At 43.5% G+C, this 26,758-nt stretch overlaps 1 protein-coding gene across 1 annotated transcript in view; it reads left to right on the top strand.

Annotated features, from left to right (window-relative positions):
- Positions 1-6,962: 6,962 nt before the first annotated feature.
- Positions 6,963-26,758, top strand: part of tsc22d1 (TSC22 domain family, member 1) — a 71,312-nt gene continuing 51,516 nt past the window's right edge. Inside the window, exon 1 of the mRNA XM_088602690.1 lies at positions 6,963-10,482. Coding sequence (XP_088458816.1) covers positions 7,580-10,482 — 2,903 coding nt within the window. The 5' untranslated portion in view covers positions 6,963-7,579. The remainder of the gene's footprint in view (positions 10,483-26,758) is intronic.

Genomic DNA, 26,758 nt, shown 5'->3' with positions numbered 1-26,758 from the left:
TAACATTTAATTAAGCAAATATAAGAGTAGCCCTTAATTACCTACACAGGAATAACTATAAAATGTCACCGAACATGTAGTAATTTGCAAATAGAACACCCATGGACTTGCCATTTTTAACTGTAATAAAATCAATCTAACTGTACCTATAGTCAATCCAGAGAAGTTGAGCAGTTAAAAGGACAGATTATACAAATCATGCAAAATGATTTATCTAAAATTCCACTTAGGCAATTGATGGATGTAAATTACATAAGAGATTTATCTTTACAATCAAACAAAATATAAATACACATTCACAGAATACAAACATGAGCATATAGAAGTAAATTTAACAATTTGACAAATGTATTTGGAAACCCTTACTTTAGCGTTTCTGGTGCTGAATTTTGCATCCTTTATGATTTGCAGTCCTGTTCTGGATTTTGAAACCAAATCCTGGCACGTTTCTCAAGAAACATGTTCAATCTTCTGCTCCAGTTTGAAGTTCTGCAATTGATGTTGACTTAATTTGTGGAACAGCTGCCGTCAAATCAAACCACACTGATTCTATAGGATTCAGGTCTGGGCTTCTGAGACGCACAATCCATAGTTTAAATGTGCCTTCTTTCTGGAATTCATAGAATGGTTAGGTTTATCATGCTGCCAGAATACACTGAATGTCTGTTCAGTTAGCATTTATTTCAGTTTCCATTTCATGATCCACTTCAAGGCCCACATCATGATCCCCTGAAGTGCAACACCAACCTGGGTGACATGCAGCCACCAGATGAGGTCAGGCAGTGAGAAATTGATCCTGTAGTTGAGTTACGGGAGATCTTTTTTAAAAGAATCACTTTATTGGCCATATACAATTTCTTGTATTAATTTGATTTTCACATATCCAAACTTGCTCTCCATGAAACACAGAATCAGGGAGAGAAGCTTGGGGTCAGAGCATAGGGTCAGCCATTTATACGGCGCCCCCAGAGCAGTTGGGGTTAAGGGCCTTGCTCAGGGGCCCAATGGAGTGGGATTTTTCTGCTGGACACGGGATACAAACCAGCAACCTTCCAGTCACAGGCGCAGATCCTTAGCCACAGAGCCACCGCACCACCCCAAGACCAGTGTGTGGAAGCTCAGAGCCATGACCTTGGATCTGACACACCTACCTATACTGACCAACAGTACCTTCAGATCTTGACCTATTAGTTAGGACCCTGGTATAATGTCTCTTTAGAAGGATGGTACCTAATGCAGCACAGTGTACCCTGTCACCACACAGAGGAATTGGTGTGGCAATTTTCCTTCAATTAGTCTCCCATCCTAGTTCTAACCAAATCCACAGGAACAAGTAAAGGTTTATTCCACGCTGGAAAGAGAAGAAAGGAAACACAACGTTTTGGCTGTTGAGCCTTCCACAGCTGAAACGTTGTGTTTCCTTTCTTCTCTTTTAAGCATGGAATAAACCTTTACTTGTTCCTTTGCAGCCTACGCATGCTGACGCAGCTACCTACTTGAACTATTCTAAACAACTCCAGCCTTGTTTAGCTTCTAAGTGCTGAAATGAGATGGAAAAGGTGGAAATCAACCTTAATATGTGTCCATAAAATGTGGTTGGAGAACATCCAAGCATATCAAGCTTCTTCAAGTATTCAAAGGAAAACTCTAATCACTTTGCTCACTTTTTACCTATGAACATCCTTGGTTTTGATATGGAAATGTTTAAATAGTCGTGACCATTTTTTCCTCAATTATTGTCAAATCATTTGCACTTATTGCAAATTTGGCAGGATGATCCAACAGTTCTTTTTTATTTTCTTAAACATCTTGCCCACTGGGAGCTAATTGTGGTATCTGTGGTGACTGTTCGTCTGTTTATCATTTATAATTTACATAGAGATTTTTGATAAATAAGTCATTTTGCTGTTTTTCTGTCATTTTTCACTGTTTAGCTTATTTATTTACTGTTATGCATTTGTGACATTTTTGCTATATATAGTAGGTACACTGGTATATAGACTGTATAAACACATGTCCCCAATGGGACAATAAACCTTGAATTAAATAGCATTTTTCAACACTACACTACATGTTCTAGATTCTACAATTATCAAGTGATGGTTTTCCATCATGATAATTGTTCATGACTAGCAGTGAATAGGTTTCATGCGAAATATGTTTAGTTTCCCAAACATTCGTGTCAAATTAGGAAATTTGTACTGGTCAGTTTCTACTTTATAAACGTTATGGAATAGTATATTCTTTTTTATAAAGCTCAATGTTTAATTTATTGATTATCTTCCAGCACAGCCATCTGAAATTATAGAAAATTATGTTGTTTTTTCTGTGTTTTAAAGAACAATAATTGCTTACACTTACATAGTGCCTTTCTGGACACTCCACTCAAAGTGCTTTACAAGTATTGTGGACTCCTCTCCACCACCACCAGTGTATTGCACCCATCTACTGTAGATGATGCAATGGCAGCCAAAGTGCACCAATACACTCACCACACATCTGCAGGGAGGAGAACATGAAGTAATGAAGACAATTTGTAGATGGGGATTATTAGGAGGCCATGATTGGTATGGCAGAGACAAATATGGCCAGGACACTGGAGTAGCACCCCTACTCTTTTAGAGAAACACCCTGCGATTTTTAATGATCACAGAGAATCAGAACCTCGGTTTTACATGTCATCCAAAGGACGGCACCTTTTCTACAGCATAATAACCCCATCACTATACCAAGGCATTGGGACCCACACCACAGGGTGAGCACCCCCTACTGGCCTCACTAACACCACTTCCAGCAGCAACCTTAGCTTTCCCAGGACGTCTTCCATCAAGTACTAACCAGGCTCACACCTGCTGAGCTTCAGTGGGTTGCCAGTTGAGAGTTGCAAGGTGATATAACTGCTGGCTAGTGTTTACTAGCTAAACTGCTTTTAGCTATGTGTGCCTTTGCTTGACTGTATAATAGTGTGCAGTATACAAGCCTGTAAATCACTTTATCCAAATTCATCACACAAGGATAACGTTTGCAACAGACTTCAAAGTCAGAAGAATAAAAACCTAAAAGATCTAATGTAAAAATGTTGTTGAAGAAGCTATGTTATGATAGTGACCCCTAAATGTAGGAACAATTCTTGCTTACTGTATGTATGCAACTAGAAAGATGAGTAGCAAGTATAACTTTACTTGATATTACTTTTACTATTATTAGTAATATTAATATTATTTATTAACAAGTATTTTTCTCAAGGTGGAAAACATCTCATTCATTTCAAAAACGCTTACTGTTATTGTGTAATTCTGCTGCCTCCTCTCATTGTGTGCTTTTTTCCTGTCAAGCATTTTGAGAAATCACTTCTAAAGGTGCTATAACAAAATCTATTATTATTACAGAGATTTTCCTGGCCAGGAGATGAGCCGTTTTCAGTTCTCAAATTCTTAAAAATAAACGGCCTCATAACCACCACTTTCTGCTCCTTGGAAGAACTCACCTCTCTTTGATCCCTTTGGAAAGCCTCCTCTTTCTCCCTAGCCAGGATGACAGCCAGCGGTTAAAGAAGCCTGTGCTCTGGGGTAACTCAGAGTAGCCTGGCCATGGGACATCAGCCACCAGCACTGGGTGACTTTGCCCTGCAGTGGGACAAACCACAGACAGCAAACACGCAGTTAAGATTGTCTGCATGCCAATTAAGAGGAATGTATCTAAGATCGAATTTGGATCTTTCACAAAATTTCCAGCGATTTAAAGATTTTTCAAGAAGTAACGCAGCTCTGCTCCCCTAATCAAATGGGAGACAGAGTGGTAGCGGTGCCCAGCAGTGTTGCAAGGCTGTGCGGCCAGTTTCATACAATATTAATGAGAGGCTCATTCACCCAGCAAGACTTGCAAGTCCTGGAGGACTAAGTGGCAGTCACTGTCTGTCCTTATCATATCAACCTTCTGTACTGTACTTCTGTGTCACACTCAAGTGCGGATTTGGCCACACTGTTTTCTCAAGAAGCACCAGCGAGGATGTGTTTGTTTTAGATGTATCTGTTTTTTTTTTTGGTCTTCAGTCTGAAAACAAAGATAAAACGGCAATCAACAGCAATAAAGGTAAGCATTAATACTCCTAACAAATACTGAGATGAAAGTAAACTTAAAATTGGAGTGACTCTGAAAGTACCACAATTAGATCATGCTATTTTTTGTGTTTTGAATGGCAACAGCTGAGTAGTACAGCGAAGCTATATCCTTTTTATCACCGTCTGAGAGCCTTGTTTACCTGTTTTGACAGCTCATTCGGTGATCATATGAAACCCACTCAGTGACCCCGGCTTCCATGTCATGTCACAATAGCAACAATAAAAGCGAAAGCTCTGGAAAGTGGGGTTCCCTAGGTGTCCACAGAACAGGTACTGCAGAAGCAGCAGGAAAAAGAGAATGCCCCACTGTATTAGTTAAGCAAACAGTGGCGCAGAATACAGACACAAGGCCGACACAATTACTCTTCTTCACTGTCGGGCCCATGGCACTGCGCACAACATTTCTCTAAAAACATATGGTCTCTACTTACTCTAGATTTTACCACAAAGCTGGAAATTTAAAATAATATGATAATATTGATAAAATTGAAAAAAAAGCAATTTAGTAATGATGTCGGCACACACTGAGGTGAATTTCATTATTTGCTTGTTTTAAATGTGCTTTTAATAATACATTTCTCTTAGTGTCAGAGTGCAAAATAAGTTAACAGCTTACTCCCATTAATATAGTGGAAACTGAGACTTGAATGTCCTAACTGAAATACAAGAACAGGTAAAGTTTCAGTCCATGCTGAAAAGTAAAGAAAAGAAACACAACATTTCAGCTGTGGAGCCTTCTTCAAGTGTGAGGGCAGCTGAGAAATAACTTGAACTTTAAACTAATTCTTAGAAAATAATACAGTCGTATTGGATAGGACACAATGGTGCAGTTCAAATTTGTTCTAAATATATATTCTGTTGTTTTAAGAGGACCAAAGTACCAGGCAGCATTGATCTTCGGAGGTATCCAGGTCATCTGTGGAGTTGTAGCTTCTACTCACATCACAAACTCTCCAGCACTGCTTGAGAAAGAACTAAAGCATTCTGGTTGACAGGTCTGAGAAGCTAAGCAAGGCTGGAACACATCAGTACTGGGATGGGAAACCTCCAGGGAAAATCGAGTCGTTTCAGAGTTTCAGAAATGATCAATGCACCAGTGACCAGAGACACTCTGCTGCAGGAGGTCCCGTACTTGAGACCACACATTAACCTGAAGCCCCGATTGCTTGGTAATTAAAGATCTCATGGGCACTGTGGGCAAAAGTGGGGGGGATAATTCTGGTGCCCTGGCAGATCTACCTAAAGACCCTCATTAATTCAGTTAGAGAAGCAATTTCTCATATCTCAACCTAACCTGTGGTAATGGGGCTACTAGGTGCACAATGGATGACATGTCTGTCCTAGGTGGGTGCAGCACTTCAGTGGTGGATGAAGTAGGTCCCCTCCTACAGTATGTACAAAATGCTATGGGATCTTTCTGGAAGAAACACTATAGAAATCCATCAGTCGTTGTACTGTTAATTTCAAATAGAAAAAAATGGTATTTTCTAGTGGGACTGACATACATAATAGGTTATAGCTTTAATAGACTAGGAAATTTAAAAAAATCTGTCCTGGTTAAGTTTTGTCAAGTAATTATTTTTTCTGGGGGGGAGCAGTGCTGCAAGGCTTCAGGAAATTGTGCATTTAAAATTAAATCAACAACAGGGACCCTAGCAGGAGAAACACTTCTACTCTGACAATTGAAGGAAGGAAGAGAGAATATTGGTAACAATGTTGAAATCAAATTATTCTATCACACAAGATGAAGAGTCTCATGTATCTACTATTTATTCATCTGCTTTGCTAAGAATGAAAACACATCATTTTACATATTTTAATGTGATATTTATAAATACTGCTCTTATACACATTAGGAAATTGAATTAATCTTTGTAGAAAAAAAAAACTTTTTTCTCTCGAGTTATTAGCCAGGAATGGGCTGGGTGAATGACCCGAACTAAAAATCTCTAGAGATACATTATTCAGTTTTTAAGAATGATGTGTATTGTAACCTTGCTTGTATAACAATAGAAACAGACTTTGTATTTGACCTGTGCTCATTGTTTACCGTCTTCTAAGTGCTTGTGACAGTAGTATCCCTCGCCTTGCAAGATTGCCATTAACTGTAAACAATGAGTACTGACATTTGTTCTAAATGCCAGAAATCTGCGTCGTCATTTTCGAAAGTTCTCCTCATTCAGGAAAAAAAATCCCTATCTTTTTCCTCAGTTTAGCCGGATACAGCATATTTTAAATAAAACATTCAATTAATGAAATGTATCTTTAATCCGAACGACGCATCTTTAAGACTTGCCCACAGATGCACATTACAGTACAGAACCCAGTAAGACAGCACTGGTGTCTGCATACAGGGAGGGGGGGCTCCAACGTGAAATTAAGAGACGTTGATGATGCGAGTGAGGACAACGCCCATGCAGTCGTAAAGAGATATGGTTAATTTCGCCGTTTGATTGTCCTACTGTGCCCTTTTGATTTCCAGTGAATAAACGTCCGACACAGTCTGCATTTCTTTTAACTATCTGTCCCCATCACCTTGTCCCTCACCCTTTCTCGTCCTAACACACCCACCTTTAATTTCTCAACACACGGTATAAAGCTTTCAGAATCTGTGTCGAACAATGCTGTGTACATTCGGCACCTTTCGTTGGAGCCTCGTTTTTGTTCGACAGTTGCCGTCACTGGCTCTCGGTACTTTCCGGGTCAACTGCCCGAAGCTCTTTTTTTGTTCGCTCTACCGCTTCCCCCCTCCCCTCCGCCTCTCCCAGACTGGCTTTATGTCTGGCTGCTGTGCGGCTGCACTGCGCATGCGTCTTCGCCATGTTAGCAAGCCCTCCTCCCCCTTAGTCTCGTCATAGTCGAGAGAGAAACAGTGCAAGAGGGCTGCTGGTGAAGAGAATCGGTGAGTGAGGGGTGATACAGCAATCATTGGATAAAAACAGAAAGATGAAAGCATGGATTAAACAACTGCCGTGACAGACAAAAAGGGAAACCTCTGTCCAGCACATTTTTGCACCGGCTGCGGACTGTTTCGTTTCATTTTTTTTTTAAAAGGGCAGTGATGGAGGTGATTTCATGGTGCACTATTGGTAGATATACATTATTTTCTCATTGCCATACGGATTGAAATTAAGAATATAAATACGCACATATCTGAAAAGGCTGAGAGATGTTGAACTGCGCCTAACAACGTTCACAGCCTACCGCGTCTGGATAATATAACGTTGAGGGCGCACCGCCGACTTTGTTTAGCAGTATATCTCGCAGGGGAAATATTTAAATAAGGAAAAAAAAGTTGAATGGCGGCGGCTTGAATTTACATTAGAAACGGTTTGGGCATTTCTTCGGTTTCATTATTTTGCGTTGTAAAACCTACCGCCTGTTCAGTACGTATACACACACGTACTTGCTACCTGTATTTACAACACTGAAAGGAACTACCCCTGGAATTTTACAAAATGCATCATCCGGAATCTGCAGGAGATTCTGCTAGCACTAGGAAGATGGCGCACCCGGCAATATTTCCAAGAAGAGGCAGTAGCACCGGCAGCGGCAATATCTCGGCTTTGGCAGCGGCAGCAGGTTCCAGCATTAGCAATAATGTCATTCCGCCTGATGATTACCAATCGCCCTTGTTAATACAGCCTCCACCCCCGGCTGGGTCTTCCTCCCCGGTGCCCCAGCATCCTCCCCAGAGCCTTAATCTCCTGTCCCAGTCCCAGCTGCAGGCTCAGCCTCTCCAGTCGGCCGGGGCGCAGATGAAAAAGAAAAGTGGCTTCCAGATCACCAGCGTCACGCCGGCCCAGATCTCCGTCAGCACCAACAATAGCATTGCAGAGGACACCGAGAGCTACGATGACCTGGATGAGTCGCACACGGAGGACTTGTCGTCCTCGGAGATCCTGGACGTGTCCCTCTCGCGGGCCACGGACCTGGGGGGTCCCGAGAGGAGCTCGTCGGAGGAGACGCTGAACAACTTCCACGAGGCCGAGACCCCTGGGGCCGTCTCGCCCAACCAGCCTCACCTCCCCAGCGCCCCGCCGCACCACCAGCTCCTTTCCCAGCAGCAGCAGCAGCAGCAGCAGCAGCAGCACGTAGCCATGGTGAACGGGACGCACCATCACCATCAGCCCGGCACCCATCAACACGGCCAACAGCATCACCACCCTCACGCCGCCGCCGCCACCCCCCCAGGAGCCCTGCCATCCGCCCTGTCCACCCCAGGGGCTGGGGGCCCTCTTCCTGCCGCGGCGGCGGTCGGCCCCTCTGTCACGGCCGCCGCCACGCCTCTGCTCGGCTCGGCCCAGAAGCTGCCCGTCGGCGCTGGAGCGGCTCTCGAGAACGCCTCCATCGTCCTGCCCCATCCCTTGCCCACGGGCGGCCCGGGCGCTGCCACCGGCATGCTCCCTGCTCCGGCCGCCACCGCCGTCGGGATGAGTCCTCTGGGCAGCATCGCCAGCGGTGCCGGCGCGGGAGTCGGGAGCTCCGCCGGCGTGCCGGGCCTGGGGGGCTCCGGAGTCGCGGGCACGTGTGGCAGCAGCAGTGGCCTTCCGCCCGGGCTGATGAGCTTGAATGCCAGCGGGCAAAACGTCGGTGTGATGCAGCCACCAGGCGGCGCCGGTGTCGCGATGGGGGCCGCGCCGGCTTCAAGCGCGATGGCCGGCGCCGCAGGGGGCGGCCCGAGCGGCCTGGCAGCCCTGGTTCAGGCCGCGGCCCCCCAGGGCCAACCCCAGCAGACGCAGGCGGCGCCGCCCGCCGCCGCCAGCTCCCGCTTCCGCGTGGTGAAGCTGGACTCCAGCTCCGAGCCCTTCAGGAAGGGACGGTGGACTTGCACGGAGTATTACGACAAGGAGGCCGCGGCTCCCACGGCCCCTCCCTCCGACGGCCCCCCGGGCCACAGGCTGGTGGAGAGCCTGCGGCAGACGGCACCCGAGAGCGCGGCGGGGTCTGAGCGGGAGAGCACCAGTGGCAGCTCGGTCAGCAGCACGGTCAGCACGCTGAGCCACTACACCGAGAGCGTGGGCAGCGGGGAGGTGGGAGCCCCCTGCGTGCTGCAGGCCTTTCAGCAGCAGCCTCCTCAGCCCGCCGACTACAGCGGCCCTCAAGGGATGCAGTGTTCCCTGCCGGGCCTGCCCCAGAGCGGATCTCAGCCGCAGCTGGCTCAGGCTCACGTGCACGCCCAAGACGTGGTGCACTCGCTCCTGAAGACGAGCGGGGCCCCCTCCATCCCCGTCAGCATCGGCGCCATTCAGCAGCAGGCCCCGATCGGCCCCATGCAGGGCTCCGTGGGACATCCTGGGGCCGCCCTCCCCCAGCAGCAGTTGCCATATTCTCAGAAGGCTGGCCAGCCTGCCCCTGCGGGCGTAGCTCCGCAGCAGATGGGATTCCCTGCGCCGCAGCCCTCGGCAGCTCCTACCCAGATGCCCCCGGCGCATTCCATGCCCGTGAGTCAAGGAGCCGGCCTGCCACCCGACTTCGTGCCCCACCAGCCCCTCCTCCAGACTCCCGTGCCGCCTGGGCCGCAGCAGCAGCAGCAGCAGCAGCCTCCGATGCCTCCTCTTCCTCACATTTCGGGTGCGATGCCCCCTCCGGCGGTGACCGGGAACAGTCAGATGATGGCGGCGGGGCAGCAGCAGCCGGGGGGAGGCGGCAGTGGCGGCACCGTCCCCGCTGCGGTCGGCCAGCCTCCCTTGCAGGGAATCCTGCAGCAGTCGACGCCGTCGCCGCCCCAGATGGCCCAGACCGCCCAGGGCGGCATTCTGCCGCAGGTGTTGCCCGCCGGCGTGTCGGGCCTGGCGCAGCAGCTGGCGAAGGCCCATCCGCAGCCACCGGGACTGCTGCAGCCCCAGACCCAGCTGTCGGTCGAGCAGCAGCAGCAGCAGCAGCAACAGCAGCCGCCATCTCTGGCTCCGGGGCTGGCCGGCCAGCAGCCTGCTGGGATTGCCGTGAGCCAGGTCGCCGCTAACGTGCCTCCCAGCCTCCCTCAGCCCAGCATGGCCCAGAGCGCCGCCCAGCCTGTCCAGAACGGCAGTGTGCTAGCCAGCCTGAGCCAGGCCCCCGTAATGCCCGCCGGCGTTGGCCTTCCCGTAGGGCAGGGAGCTCTGCCGCCCGCTACTTCCCAGTACCCAAACCTGCCACCTCTGACCGCCGCGCAGCTGGAAGATGCCCGTCGCTTTCTCTTCCAGGAGCAGTCCCTGCTCTCTCTACCCAAGCTGGCAGCTGGGGAGTGTGCCTCTGAGGCCGGCACCTCCCTGGCGCACGATCCAAGCGGGGGTATCAATGCCTTAGCGGCCTCGGCCACCCTATTACCCCTGAAGACCCTGCCCCTCGCCACGCACGTAGTGGATGGCGAAGACGACAGGTAAGATTCCTCAGTGAGAGCCCCCGTTTGGGTACAGTGGGGTGTTCGGCTGCATATAGTAACAGCCGGTTTTGCTTTACAGCAGGTGAGGATGGGGGTGCGTGCAAACGGCATCAGTCCTTGAGAGTCAGTTTCCAGCTGGAAGCTCTGTGGTGCAGTTCTGCTGCTGCCTCTTCAGAAATGCGCATCTGTGCTCGAGCTGAAATTTTAACTGGTTATGCGCCTGTACCTAGTTTTGTCCTTAAGAACCCGTCTTTTTTTTTTCCCCTCAGCCGATCAAGATTACAATGCTCTAATTCACTGTTTAGAAATCTGTCAGGGTTCTGATTTTCAGTGCTTTGATTCTAAATTCGGAATAACTTGCTCAGGCCTGTCTGAAAATTTGAGGTTGTGTATAGTTTATGTTATTGCTTCGTATGCGGTTGCATGGTTGACATTTTAGTTGGTGTAGCCCTTCGAAAACCTAGTGAACAGCTAAATGCTTAAACTAAACAGTAAATTCTGAACACTTTTTACTCCTTTGAATTTTTTTTTCCTATATATCTCTCACTATCCTAAGTGAAGCAGAAGCAATGGGATTCACATGTAGCTTAACTGCTATATGTATAAGGCGTAGCTATATTGCACACAAATTGAGTTTAGGAATGCAGGATAGTTTTGTAGATAAATTAGTAAAGTTTTGCTTTGAGTAAAATAAGGCTAGAAAAGGACCAATTTTTTCATCTACTGCTAATCACCCATGCTTCACTAAATCTGTGTATAGATATCTTTTAATTGCATCCTTAGCCAGTACCTTAAAAGCTGCTTTTTGCATTTGAAAGATCCGTTTTGAGTCTTATGTACTGCAGAAAGTCTTACTGTAATTTGGAGTCTGATAGTGCCTTGACTGGTATGGGGTGCCTGCCAGTCTGTATCGCTTTCCCTGATGCCAGGGATGAGCACCACGGAGGCTCAGGTTTAACTGGCAGCAGAACCCCTAAATGGTTAACAGCCATCAAGTCACAATAACATAAGGACGTAATAAAAATTGTGTCGAGAGGAGGCCATTTGGCCTGCCTGGCATGTTTTGTATTGGTCGCTGATTTATGCCAGGATCTCCTCCTGCTGTTTCTCGATGAGGTGGCTGGGTAGCTTGTTCCAGACTCCCACAGCCCTTAGAGTAAAAAAAAAAACAAAAACAACCACCTCCTGTTTACAGTTCTGCATGTACACCCCCTTAGTTTCCATATTTTCCTCTGCTTCTTGTTTCACTGCTGATTATGGAGCAGTCCACTGGGCTGAGTATGCCTGTACTGTATCAGTGTTGGATTTGATGGCCTGGCAGTCTCCAGTAAATAATTTAAGGCAGCACAGGCAGGAGCCTACGTGGTTTCTGTGAGACCCGCACATAGGAACTGCATCCTGAAGGTCGCTTTCATCATTTGCCCCCCTGACAACTGCTGAAGAAACGCAGGCCTGAGCAGGAAGTGACGGTTGTGCGTTTGAATCTTGTGCCTTTATGTGTGGTGCCGTGTGCCGCGGTGGCGCGTGAATGCACACTTGCCAGAATGCCAGGCCTCAGTGTTGTATGTTGTGTGTACTCACTCTGTAGCGGAGTTACTGTGTTTAAGCAATCATTTTTCTCATCCTGTCGACACAGAAGTGTAAGGTTTTCTATGAAGGCATTAGGGGAAAGCTAATGGTGCCCAATATGTTTTGCTTCTTTTCCTGGGTAGGTCATATCCACTTTATTGCTGTAACAGGGTAAAATTACTGTACCAGGAAGATGTTCCCGATTCTATTATCCATGGACTTTTTGCAGTTGGTGATTCAGAATTGCGTTTCAACTACATGGCTATCTAGTAGCGGAGTCCTCCAGTACTGGCATCCAGTGACGGTGTGACCCTTATTTGGTCTTCGACTTTCCGTTCCATGAAGCTCCTCTTACGAAGCTCCTTTGTAGGACTGTAGTTCAGGCTCTGGATCTTTTCCAGTTCATTCTGGCAAAGTCTTTTAGATTTCTCTCTACCATGCTGAAGAGCATTTCTTCGGCAACGAGACAGCAGTGTTTTACCCTGATGTCTACTCGGAGTGTTGGGTAAAATATTGCACTGCTTTTAACTGTTTTATCTGTTTTGGATTTGGTTTCTGAATAAGATTAGTTAGGAAACCCTGTTCTTTATATCAGTTTTTTGATACAAGAGCTTATTCAAGGCTTAAACAGAAGGTCTGTGTATTGGAACCAGCTGTGATTTTGTTTTTCAGGGGGTAGGAAAGTCCTTGACACAAACATGACAGGGTCCTTTTTTAATAATACAGTCAAGTGAGCTCAACCAACATGAATCTGTACGTCTCGCGATGTGCTGGAATAAACGTTTTCAACAAGGCTACTGTGATGGAGAAAGGGAATAGAATTTGCTCACATAATCTCCTTCTAATGCTTGCCGCAAGAGTGCTGGAGAAAGAATTTTAATCACTTTGTTACCGTTGCAGGGCCTACATATTTAATAATGCTTTATTTTGCCCTTTCTCCAGATTAGCACTTAACCTGTACAGGTATTTGAAATGTTTTTTATTTTCAGGGTACTGTACCTAAAAGCGTACTCCGAGCTTTAGATGGGCTTTCTTCCTTTGAGGTGCAACCATGGATAGTGATTGTCGTCTCCGGCCTGAGACCTTGTGAGAGGTGCACTTCAGGTTGCAGATGCTTTCTGTTGTTGCAGAATACATCATAGTTGAATATCAGTTTAGTTCCAGATGGTGCATTCAGAGTTTATCAGTCTACATGTGTTGCATATTAAAGAATATATTTGCACAAATATATATATATATCTATTGCTTAATATGAATACAGGGTATGTATATATATTTATGTTTTTACTCCTTGATAGTTGACTACAGCAGTGGTTTTTAATCCTGTTCCAGGTGGATCACTGTCTTCTAGTTTTTGCTGACTGATTTTTTTGTGTGTGCTTGGAGCATATTTTTAGGTTTCCTGTAAGTTCTTTCTTAAAAACATTGAGTGGGAGTTGAAGCTGGATCAATACCAGCGAGATGGTTCTATGAACCACAACCATTCGGACCTGAGGAGAAAAAACACTAATTGGAGGCATTTTCGACACAGTCATTCTTAACTGTATCTGCTCTGGCTGAATACATCTCCTGTTTAGTGCTTTAGTGTTAAATCTGGAATTAAGGGTAAGCAAGTTGCAGAGAGACTGCTTGATGCTCTGTAAGCTGATGCTGTTGGAAATGTCTGCTGTAGTGTAAATTCAGCATATCGTTTGAATGTCAGAGTGGAGAGCACATTCATCAAAAGTCTTAACACAGCACTTCTCCAGAACCAGGGTTTGGGCCCAGAGCTGAACAGGTTATGACAGTGTCTTCCATGGAAGAGACTATTGTGTACATTTTCTTTACTCTTTCTGAATGTAGTGGCAGAGGTTTGAAATCTTACAGCTCTATCACTGTGTCTGACTTAACTTCCCTTTTCCAAAATTTTGTACCGGGCTTGAAGAAAAACATTTACTTTGCAGCAATTTCAAATACTATAAATAGCTAAAGGAAAACATCAGATTGGTCACAACTCAATTCATATACTTTTTGCCAAGAGAATGTGTAACCTCTGGGAGTGATGTAGATAATTTGCTTATAAATTGTATGTTTCTCTTTGTAACATAAAGCTTGTCGTTCGTGAAAAAGTCTATACCTTAAATAATGTTATAGTCATAATTTTCCCCTTTAACTTGCAGGGAAGCAGTGAGTCGTTCCAGTGGAATTTCCCTATTGATGAACTGAGATTCTCAAAGTTAAAGGCTCTAAAAGACAATAAATGCTTGTTTGGAAATATTTTAAAGTCCCCAAAATGTAGTACAAAAGACTCCATTGTTATGGAACACCTGGTTCTGTTCGGTTTATTTTATTTTTCCTGTTCTTCTGCAAGTATTAGAGCTTCGACATTGTTAAATACCGCAGACTTACTCTCAGGTACTAAGATGTACCATAATAATGGGTTGGTTGTCAAGCATTGCTTAATATCTCCTTGTCATTTGATCTTTTTTTTTAGTGTTCACATAAGCCTGGATTTTTAGTTTATATAACTGGATCGCTATTTAAATTCAGTGAAAATATTTAAACATCGTGCACAGGCTTTGGCACAAGTCTGATGATCCTTATACTTTCAGTATAGTTCCCTTCAATCCGAATGATTCCTTGCATTTACATACTCCTCAGACTTATTCCTACCCCAGATGAAATAGGAACAAATCCATTATATAAGAGAAAGATTTACAGATTGCTTAATGTTCTGCTGAAAAAAATTTAAAAAATGTCCTTAAGTAATCCTTATAGTATTACACAGAGCAAAGTCATATTTGTCATAAATACAGTCTAGACAACATGTGGGTCATATGTATTCACACCCCTGTAGTTATTTTGGAAGTCTGCTTCTAGCATGGATGCCTCTTGTAGTAGATGCCTACAGAGCAGTTTGGGTTTTGTTTGTCCAGTGTTCTAGGCAGAATTGTTCTAGGTCCTGGAGAAACTTTGATTTGTACTTGTGTTTGAACTGCGAATGTTTGATTGAGTTGAGGTCTGGAGATTGAGGGGTTTAGGTTTAGAGCATTTATTATGTGGGTACTTATCTGTCTCTTTCTGGACTGGATTTCTGAGCTTCTTGGCACCAGCTGCTTGGTGAGAATGTTCTGGTTGAATTCAGGATTCCTCCTCTTTCACAAGGGGTGTAGGATCCAAAAGTGCAGAACAACCCCAAAACGTAAAACTCCCAGTCATAGGAAGATTGACTGTCTTTTTAAAATCAGCTTCATCTTCTTATGCTAATCATGTTGATGTTGATGCACATGTCAGAAACACTAGAGACATCAATACGGCTTCCGTTGTACTTCCAAAGAGCAGAATGTTATTTCTGTTTGTTGGAATTTAAAGGTGTGCTTAGAAGTGTGACTAACTGTTCCCCTTGTGTTTTCTGGAATTCAGTGAATGATTTATGGCAAATATGACCTTGCTCTGTGAAGTGCTATTGCAATTCTGGTCGTGTATAACAGTTTACACTTGTCTGTAAGATGATTTTTGTCCCCGTTTTAATTTGGGAGCTCACTGTATAGTGTCCACCTTGGTGATGCGTGACAGCCAGAGAAGTGAGGAATTGAGGGGAAAATTCAGAAAGGTGTGATTGTACGAATTCAGAGTGGAATTAAGCTAGGAGGCGAGTTTTAACACCCCTGTTCTTTCAGAAGCAGAGACCTCGGTTTAATATCTCATCCAAGTGGTGGCGTCTCCTATACAGCGCAGTATCCTAGGGTGCCATGGGGCATTGATGATGAGCTGTGTCCAATAAGAGGAAAAGCACCAGACAGCCACTCACTAAAAGGTGTCTGATTGAGGACTCATTGAGTTAGGACAGTAAGAGAATTGGCTACTTAATACCTAACCGTATAGCAGGACATCTGAAGCTCAAGACCATCTAATGTAATGAAATGGTAAGCATCCTAGCCTGTAAGTCAGCCGAATCTCTCATGACACCACTTTCGGTATTTTTGTTCTAAAAGTCATTAAGCCTTAAAGGGTTTCTGAAGATAGGGTTTGGTCCAAAACTCTGGGTTTTCTGGGTGTTTTTTGGATTGGAGGCTTTCACTGCAAGGCTGACCTGTCCCTTGCTGGCCGACACATCTTCTTTCCACAACTTATCACTTGTCATCATTGTCCTTTATTTAGACTTAGAAGATTTTTTTTCACCAGATAAAACAACTATTATAAATATCTCTACATTTTTTTTTAACCAGTTTATAGTATGGTGGCTTTTTTCTTTCCTGTACTTTATTCCTAACTGTAGAAATTCCAGGAGACTAAAGGACTTGGATAAGCAAATCAGCTATGTGATCATTTTGATTGTCACATGGCTGAGGTCAGCTGTAAAGCTGTTATTGATCCTTTCTGGATTCTAATTATGTTCTGCTAGATTTCTGTTGAGACTAAAAGAGTAGGAGTTTTTGTCTTGAAAGTAACATTTATGGTTTTGAGGGTTATGTGGGAGATTTGATTACAGTGCCATATAAATGGAGCAGTGAGAATAATTTAGCAGTGACATAGTTGTAAACAGCTAGATTCTTCTGAGTATTAGATGGTTCTTCACAGAAGGACAGGCGTCAGAAGTGACCTTGGTTCTTTGTCAGCTTCAAGTAGCATCGTCGTTGATTGGCTGTGCTGACTGCCAAGAAAGGGCAGATTTTGTTTGGCTGGATCCTGTGAGGAGGACATTGGATTTCAAAGATTTAGCAGCTTTTGTTGCAGCCATTTAATTTACGTGAACTTTTGTGGATAGAAGTTTTGTTCCGTTTTCCAGTGCCTCATGAAATGTGCATTTTACCTGTCTAGAATATGCTGTTAAGTTATGGATTACACCACATTTGTTCTTAAGGCTCCAAAATTTCCTTACTATGAAGGGTATTGTTGATCCAAACTACACTAGAAACAGCTGTTAATTTGTATTGTAAAAATGATTCCACTCAAGTGCAAATTCAGAGAACTCAAAAATAAGGCTGTGCTCTTACTTTCCATTGAATCTAACCATCAACTATAGCCATTGTATAGACCTTAACTATAACGTAAGTGAAATACCGATGGAGGGTGTTCAGCAAGGAATCTTTTTTAACATTCAAAGATGTTTTATAAAAGCTAGATACACGTGTATCTGTAAGTGCAGAGGACTCTCTTTCAGGTCTGGCATATTTAGTGTCAGGTGGTTTTAAAAAAAATATTAAAACCTACATTTAGTTCTAAACTTTTTTTTTGTTCTTAAATCCAAGATGAATTGCACTGATGAACACCTCAGAAAGGCTTAGTCCTCAGAACAATATACAGACGACTTAACCAAGGAGATTACCATGCCTTAAATTATAGGCTCTACGCAGTCTTTTGAGAAGTTGTCAGAGTGCACATGGTGTGAACAGCCGTCTTGGAATGCATCAGTGCTAATCTATGAAATAAAGTCCATGTGTGTCCACAGTTTGAATGAATCATTCAGTGAATCCGGTAGTCTACCCATTTGAAGGAAAGAACCAACTTGCTCGGAAGATAAGATCCACAAATCGCTCCCTAGTATCGCAAGGGAATACCGCTCAAGACCAACGTACACAGCGAGTCGCATGCTTAGCTGTAGTGTGGTTTCGTTTAGAATAGTTTGTTCTGTGATTTTGTGGTGACAGTTTTGGGGTATTTTGAGTGTTAATACCTATTAAATTGCCTGAGAAAAGGAAAAGTGATAAAAACGTATCAAATCCTAAAAAAAGAAGGGCTGTAACCTTTGAAATGGAAGTGGATAACACTTTCGGTCCAATTATTTAAATTATTAAACATAAGAGCAACGGGAGTTAGGAGTAGGGCATTAGAACTTAAAGTCTGGGTGTAATCAGAGAAATGTTGTCATGTAGTCACTGATGACCGTGTTCTTGTGGTGGTAGAGGTAGGCCTGCCTCGGACCACTCTGCATCCCTTTTCTAAACCACTTCATCCAGTACAGAGTCACCGGGGAGTCGGAGCCTATCCCAGCAAGCAACAGACCCAAAACAGGATACACCCTGCATGGGATGTCACGGGACACACTCGCATACACGCACCACAGCCTATTTTCACAGAAGCCGATTGACCTACCAGCATGTCTTTGGGCTGTGGAAGGAAACCGGAGCACCCAGAGAAAACCCACGCAAAATGTGGGGAGAACATACAAACTCCATGCAGATATCCACTCTGGATTTGAACTCGGGGCTCCAACAGCACTGTCAACCAATGTGCCACTGTGCTGCCCTTCTCTTGTTTCCTGAGGTAAAAATACGTTTTTGTGTCCACTCGGACTGCGCTGTTAGTCAGTAGTGTCTCTGTGCTGACATCAAGCATGCTCTTCTAAGATGCATCACGTCTCTGAGGTTTCTTCGCTCTGAAGATGTTCTGCTGTGTGTTGCTCTTAAACCTCTGCTTGATCACTTGTAAGAAAAGCTCTATGTATTCTACAAAGTACTTTATGCCAGAGCTGTGGGTTCAGTCATGGCTGCCGTTTTATTGTTATGATTTGGTTTTGTTTCAGGGCTCGTTTTGGATTACCTTGGCTATAGGTTTTATGACTTTTCACTAACAGTACACAATATGAGTTATTCTTAATTCTATTCTAAAAGAATAGACACAGAATAGACCTGGCACATTGACACTTTGATATTAGAGTTACTTTTCCTAAAGAGTAGGCTAATGTTTTAGTCTTCATATTATAGTACTGAAATGTCTTTCTTTTCTCCAGTTGGGATTATAACATGGCAGTTTATAACTTGTTATAACATGCAGTTCAATTAGCAAGTCATGTTTAAATGGGTTTGGGATGGAAATGGAAGTCATGCTATTTACAAGCTGTTTAAATCGATCTCTAGGTTAGCAGAGGCCTGGGGGTGGATCTGGAGCTCTGGAGTGCCATATGCTCTGGGGGTATCTGCTCAGCAGTGGTCCCTTTCCCCTCACTGAAGTGAGGCTACCGGAAAGCTTGTTGAAGGATGCTGTATTCCATGATCACCGATGGGTGGAAATAATTCATGAAAACCCAGACAGCCAGTTGTAGTTTCCTCCCTGGAATCCTGAGCCCCCTACTGTGCGCTGTGTGGCTTGTGTCCCTCCCTGTGTGTGTGTGTGTGTGTGTGTGTGTGTGTGTGTGTGTGTGTGTGTGTGTGTGTGTGTGTGTGTGTGTGTGTCTGCAGTCGTGCTGTATGCTGTGTCCCACAAGCAGGTCACTCATTTGCAGACCATATTTATTCTGGGCTAGTGAATTTCCTGCATTGTGCTGCAGGTTGGGACATGCGATATCTCCGGTCGCTTAATTATTTTCCGATTCTTTTGTCTGTTCATGGCCAGTTCTTTGCTGATGGAATATCAGGAAGTAATGCACACTTTTTTTTTTTTTAGACGGCCTGATGTCAGGCTACCAACTGGATGGACTATAGAAAGATTATCTCATTTTCTTTAATGTAATCTGCTTTTGGCACTGATAGAGCTGCACACGAGGATCTCGATGAATCATTCTTTGTGTTGAGATCAACTAGATTATATTTCCAATTAACAGGGCCCGTGGAATTAGTGCAGAAAAGGTAATGCTGAAGTTTTCCAGACAGCTTTTGCCGTACTGAAAATCAAATATCATGGTGTGAGACAGAAGGTACCTGGCCAATATGTTTGTTGTCATCTTCTCATTGAATTGGGCTACTGTTAAAAGGCTTCAAAATTCTTATGTTTTTCCAGCACACTGTTATTCTCCTGGCAGATGAATTGTGCTGGTAAAGATGATGCAAAAAACTTCACCTCGGCTTCTGTGAGCAGTTACAGTATGGCAGAATTTGTTAAATATTTACCATGCCTACGGATCTTGGACATTTCTGTTTCTAACACTTCTTAAACCTGCAGGGATCACTAATGTCATCAGTGCATGTGCCAGCATGGACAACCCTGTTAAATATGAGGAATCTGGAGTCTTGTGCTCATCTTTCCAAAACTACAACACTGGTGACCTCTTTACATAGTTTAAAGTAGACTCTGGACTTTTTAAAAATGACTTTTTAAATAAATTCCTTGCTTAAAAGAATAATTAGGCAAGAAATGAAGGTGTGAGTAACTGATCAGGTTTTAGAATTTCTAGCACAATCGTAATTTCTCCTGTGTAAACATGGGTTAAATGAGCCTCACAAGGTTCAAGGCACTTCAAAGTTAAAATGTTTTAGAAAACAATATCAGAAATGATGAAAAGCACAGTTACCAGAACCTAAAAGAATTACACTAATAAGTGAAACTGTAGCATTAGTATGCCAATGTTGGTAAAATCAGCAAGTATAAAGTTAGGTCTTAAATCTAATGGGAGTTAAATTAAAAGGAGCTGCTGTGGGTGATCCATAAGTAAGTCCTCACCTGCAGAGTCTGGGTACAAAAAGTAACTCCTTTCTTCATCTCTGAACTTGAACTTGATTGCCATGTGTAACCGGTACATGTACTTGTACAATGGATTTCTTACTCGCAGAAAGAGTCTCTCAATTGTTAAAAAAGTGTAAATACGGGGAGGGGCACAAGCAATTAATCTCAACATGCACTGAGGTATTGGGGTATCAGGAGATATGACTGGTGCTCTGGTGCCTTTCTAGTCAGCAAATGGATTCTAAAAGAATGCAGAGATGCCAGCACAGGAGTTATTTTGTATTCCTAAGAATGGCCCTCACAGCCACATTTTATACATACTGGTGATGGAGAACTCCAGCAAAGAGAGCATTACAGTTGTCCATTTTGGATTAAATAAAAGCATGGAGGTTTTCTCAGAGTGAGATAGAAATGTCAAAATTCCGGTTGTTTCTTGGAAGCTAGAAATTATTATATAATAGTTCAAGTAGGGAGCTGCGTCAGCTTGCGTAGGCTTCAAAGGAACAGGTAATGGGTTTATTCCATGCTGAAAAGAAAGGAAACACTGAGAGACGGGGGACGGTGTGAACCTAGTTTCAGGATGAGTTTGATTTCTGTTGTCTTTCTGCTGTGGGAGTTGAGAAGCGGTCTTCTAGTCTCCTTCTGGTATCCCTAACGTTAGACAGCTGGGCATTTTTTGCAAGAGATACAGTAAATGAGGTTGCTGGAGATACAGGATGTCGTCTTGATGATCCGGACCTGAGGGGCCCTGAATGAGCGTGTTGTTACATATGTGTTTGCAGGTGATGCAGCATGTTCTGATTTTGAGTGACATTATAATGATTGTATAATGTCACTCAAACTTATGATGCAAAAAATAACTACTTATTTAGGATACTAGATTAGGAGCAAAGACACCAATGTTTTGGAGAACTCAAGTTGTTGATGAGAATCTGCAGTTAAAATGTCTGTCTTATCAGATTTGAGTGACTTGCAGAACAGTTTGGAACATCCAGTGTAATACATGAAATTAAGACTGTCAGGGTAATTGAATCACTGCATAGCTTTTAAAAAACACTGAATATGTAAAACAGAAGTTAAAAAAGTGCTAAAGCCTTAGGAGGCTGAATAATTTATCTGACATGGCACCTTTAATGTGAGAGCAGCACTTTTTGATTAATCATTTTGATGTCCCAAGCACAGTGAAACTGAATTAGAAGATGCAGGTTCAATGGGTTATTGCAAGACATACTCTTTATTGCAGATCAGCATTATATAGCAAAGTCTGAACAAGAACTATTGAAATTCTTTCACATCTATCTTCCTCGGCAGCACACATTTTAATTTTATAAAGATTTCTACATCTATTCTTTCACTGAAAGAACACGGATTTCCTTTTGCCCTGAAATGCTTTGTGAGCTTGCTGTAAAAAGGCAGACTTTCAGTACCTGTTTCCAAGAAACCGGTAGACTGATTTACGTCTGCAGGGAAAGGTTTGATTAATGTAGCAGGAGTTAGTTGTACACACCTAATAACCAAATGATCTGCATATCACAAGTCAGCACACCTGTACACATTAACCCATTCCTACAATATACACTTGCATAGGAATTTCAGCTTTTGAAGTTGAACTCTGTCAGGGTCTTTCTGTAGTACACATTTATAACATGGGTTGCAGTAAATTATTTGAAAATCTCTTCTAGAACACTTCAGAAATCCATCCACCCATTTTGTTTATCCCCTTTATCACATTCAGGGTTGTGGTGGTCCCGGCAAGGAACAGGCACAAGGGTGGATACACCCTGGATGGGACACCAGTCATCATAGTGCCACGCACACGCACAGCTTTCCCCAGAAGTCAATAAACATAGCAGTATTTTTGGACTATGGAAGGAAACCTGACCGACTGGTGAAAACCTGTTGCTGAAGGCAGCCTCTGTGTGATCATGCTGCCCCACTTCAGAAATGTATTCCCATAATCCTAAGAACATAAGAAAGGTTACAAATGAGAGGAGGTCATTTGACCCATCTAGCCCGTTTTGTAGCTAGTAGCTAATTGAACAGATGATCTTATGTTGCTGTTTCTCGGAAGAAGTTAGGGCATCAATGGCGATGAAATGTGTCTGGGCAGCTTGTTCCATATTTCCACAATGCTTTGCGTAAGGAAATGTCTCCTATTCAAGACTCAAGTCAGGTTTATTTTTTAGCCTTAGGTGGCAAGCTTTCATCATTTGTAAACAAGAGAGATTAGGGTCTAGAGTTATGCGGGTGACACTGCATTCAAGTACAGTATCCCTGTGTAAGTGATCAGGAGCTAACAACGTATTCAGGATTGCACTAGATTTGCAAGAACCATCGACCAGATGTTGCTCAATTCAAAGTGTAAAGCAATGCAAGATGAGTGAGTGTACTAACGTAGAATATCTACCCATCTGGTCCCTCTGGTGCTTGGTTGGGTGAGATCCAGCAGTGCAGTTGGCTGGTGCACGATGCTTCCAGATTGAAATTCTTGTGTCACCCTTGACTTGAGAGTGCGGTGACTATCGTGTGGAACTCTAGAGATGATGTTTGCGCATGTGTTGCACCTGGGTCGCAAAATGTGGTCAGTAAAGCACAGTGAAGTGAGGTTAACTTTAATATGACCAATTTCCCAAAGTTTACGTCAATTTACCTTGTCTTATTCCTTCAGGGTTTCTCCTCTGTACAAAAATGCCCAGTGGGATTCATCTGAATGTGTGACTTCAGCAAGTATCTGAGGGGGTCTTCGTCCATGTTAAAGTTACTGGGCTGCAGTCTGTGCAGCAAGTCATGCTATTACCAGTCTGGGAGTGTTGATGTAATGCAATACATTTAAGTCCCTTTTTTCTGTAGTTCTGTTTACTGTGTATACACACTTAAAAAACTGACACCCCCTCTTCAGGTGAGCTTCTTTAATTCCGCTTTTCTCCAGTTGATCTAACCTGTGTTAAGTAGGCCCCAAACCACCCAAAAATGTTAAATGTTACATTTTCTTCATATCACATTTATTAATTTGTAGTGCCGTTTTCTTTTGGAGTTCTACGTCAAAACATGTCATGAAAAAACAAAACTGCACGCTGGAGAAAGTTTTGACTTTTTTTTTGTTGATCTTTAAATTTAATGCGCTTTCCCTTGCTTTATCGCGTAACTATCCAGTATCTGTTCATGAACCTTGTTTTAAAAAAGTTGCATCATCCATTCATTATTTTTGTTGTACCATCCGATTTTGTAATCCCCGGTTGTATTTCTCTCGCTTCTCAACTTGCGTCTACCAACCCCACGACCGCACGCAGAGGAAAGTAAGGAAGTGCATGTTTAGTCACGCCATGGGTGACACGGCCCCCATACCGCAGGATGAGTGTCGATTGGAAGAGAATAGCGTCCTTCACTGACGGCACCGCATGCCTACATGCCCAAGGGAGGCCAGAGGGATCTCTGTGTTTGCCTGGAGCCCTGACTGGTCCACCCTACCATTAGTGGTGCTCAGCCAACTGTAGGCCCCCACTGGGAGAATCCCAGTCACAGTTGGCTAGGAACGTGACCCAGGGTCATACCCATGATGCTTGCATCATAGAGCTCATTTTTAACTGGGTGAACCCCTTGGGAGGCCACTGTTTTATACTTTTTTTATTTCAAAAATCTCCTTCAGAGTTGGAAATGGTAGTAAAATGCGGTATATTGCTGCTCTGGCTTTAAGGATACTGACCCAGTTTGCGTATCCGCTGCTGTTTTTAAAGAGCTTTTTAATGTAAACAGCTGCCATTATTCCCAAGCTTCCCTCTTTGGTTGTCCACACAAAGCAGTCCGGAGAGAGACAGAATCCCCCGCGTTTTATTAGCAATAAACTTTCACGTAATTTCATTTATCCCTTTCATGGAAACCAATTGAATCGACCTGTGGAACAGAACAGAGGGCAAGTGCAAAACAACTTGAAACCTATCGCTTCATATTTTGTGAAGCGCTCCCATTGTTCTCAAAGGTTAATACAATCAGTCCTGGCTAAATGAACAATTAAAACATGGCTTTGTGTAGTTTAATAATAGGAGACAGCTGAGACACAGGGACATGAAGGGTTTTTTGCACACAAATCTTTTTCAGATCCTGTTTTGTGTCTTTTGTGCCTCTTGTGCTGTACCAACAAGGCGCTAATGATGAAAATAATTGCATAAAATCATAGTTACAGCAATTGAGCTTTGGTAACAAATGAAAGCTAGACCAGATCTAAATGTGGGGATTTTGGTAGCTTCATGTTGTAGAGGCTAGTTTGATTTATGTACCATTTTTTGTGGTTAAACTTAAAACCTGGAAATTCATAAAGTTGGATACACATTGAGTACCTTATCTGTAATTGCAAACATTCTCCAGATGTTCTGCTAATTAAGTGTAATATGCAAGATAATAGCACTGTACCAAATTTTGTTCTTGTGCAGGCTGATTTTGCATGAGAAGAGGTGGATTGGCTTAGTGGCATCACTGCTGCTGTATCGTCACACCCAAATTGGAGCTTTCATTGTCCGTCCCTGACCTGACCTTGGTCAGGTTTGTTAGCTCTGTTGCTTCAGGATCATTACGATCCGACTCTCTGACTACAATTGGTTAGGGCTGCGCCGTTGAATGGTTAAAAGCAGAAATGTTTAAATTCCGGGCGTCAACGGAGCAAGTTTATTCTGATCTTGTTTTTTCACAATTAAATCAAATGTAAACAGTGAGGCCTGTCTAAAAGCAGCAGTGTTATTCACGGTGTGTCCTGTCAGCTCATTATGCGTGTAATGTTAGTTGACATCCGCATAGCACGTACATGTTTTTAAACGTATGTGTGGTAGTTGGAGGCTAACAGAACTACTAAGCGCTGTTTAGTCTCTTGGGAAATATATTTTGAAACTAAATTGCCTTCTGGGGTACAGGAGGTGGAATCAACTGTGACTTCAGCTCTTTCCTGAGTGACTGAATGATGCTAATTGCATGATGAGGAACCACAGTGCTATGTGCCAGCAGTGCCTGTCCTTCTGTAGTTTAAAAACAGTCGAAGTAACAAGGGTGTGTTCGGTTGCTGACTAGGCCCTGGGCAGGAAGAATGCAATTTAATTAGTGAGAAAACTTCTGGAATAGCTGTGCTTGTATTGTTTTTGATTTATCTTTGTTTTGAGCTGCACAGTGTGGGTTAAAACATTCTTGTCTGATATGTAAAAATATATAGGCCCCTTATCCACATTATTTGTGAAATGTATGCTCCAGTGTGCTAACAGTCTCGTAACGGGATGTGGAGTATCTGTAATTTATTGTACAAAGTATGTAAGCATTGCTATAGTTTGTTGCAGGCCATTTGAAAAAAAAAAGACATTAGAAAGTCTGGAATTGTTTAAATTCTAAATGGTAGGGCATTAATTTCTGTGTCAGCTGCCAGGAGGGCTGTGTATGCTTTCTTGCAGTTTCAAAATAAACAGAAATAACTTGGAATAAGAATTGAGGCAGTGAAGAGAGAGCAAATTGTGTATGAATTGTGCCACAAAAGGGCTGTCCTATATTTGATTTCACAGCAAGTAGAAAGTTTGAAGCCCCTGAAAAGTTAGCTGCTGTTATGCTTAAAACAAGTTTTTCCTCTTTAATATGCTCTGCTGTAGCTTTGGAATGGCCTGGCGATGGGTTGTGGCAGGAGCTAAAGTGAGATTACGACTTGAGGCTTTTTGCTTTGCTGCTTCTACTCTTCCAAATTCCTCTCTTTTAAAATCCGCATGAAGGTTTTTCTAGGTATATAGGCTATCATCAATTTCCTTCACTAAGTCCAGTTTGTCAGGTTTAAGTGGGGCTTTGTGCAGCAGAGTTTGAAATCAGGCATGAATGTGTGATTCCGAATCATTGAAAGCAGTCAATTAAACAGGAATAAACGTTTGCGATGAGGACAGAGAGCAATCCACTGCTGCTCAAAGAAAGCATCTTTGATCTCATGTCCTAGATCAGTGTTCATGATTGTGCAGCTCCCCCCCCCCCATCTTTGGATTTGACCTTTCAGACCTTCCTAGGTTTCGAAAGAGTTGGTAAACTTAGAAATGAATCTTTCGTGGTGCCTTAGACAGATGAGCAAGAAACTCAGTCGGAGTTTAATCTCTGGGACTATGGCGCCTGTGGGAATTGTGGGAGGTACAGTTCATGGAGATCACTTCAGGTTCTGCTCCTCATCCAGCTTTGCAAGGCACCAGGGTTTCAGTAAGCAAAAATGAATTGGCTTTTTGTCCCCTTGAAGAAAATATAATGAATTTGACAAAAAAAACATGAGAGGCCATGGCCAGGAAAATGAAGCAACTGTAAGTGTATCAGATGCTTGGAAATTAAGAATCTGCAAATGCAG

The sequence above is a fragment of the Lepisosteus platostomus genome, chromosome 2 (assembly GCF_059453375.1).
Source record: "Lepisosteus platostomus isolate fLepPlt1 chromosome 2, fLepPlt1.hap1, whole genome shotgun sequence".
In the NCBI taxonomy this organism is placed as follows: Eukaryota; Metazoa; Chordata; class Actinopteri; order Semionotiformes; family Lepisosteidae; genus Lepisosteus; species Lepisosteus platostomus.
Note: the sequence above shows the minus strand (reverse complement) of the source record. Positions and strands in the feature narration are given on the sequence as shown.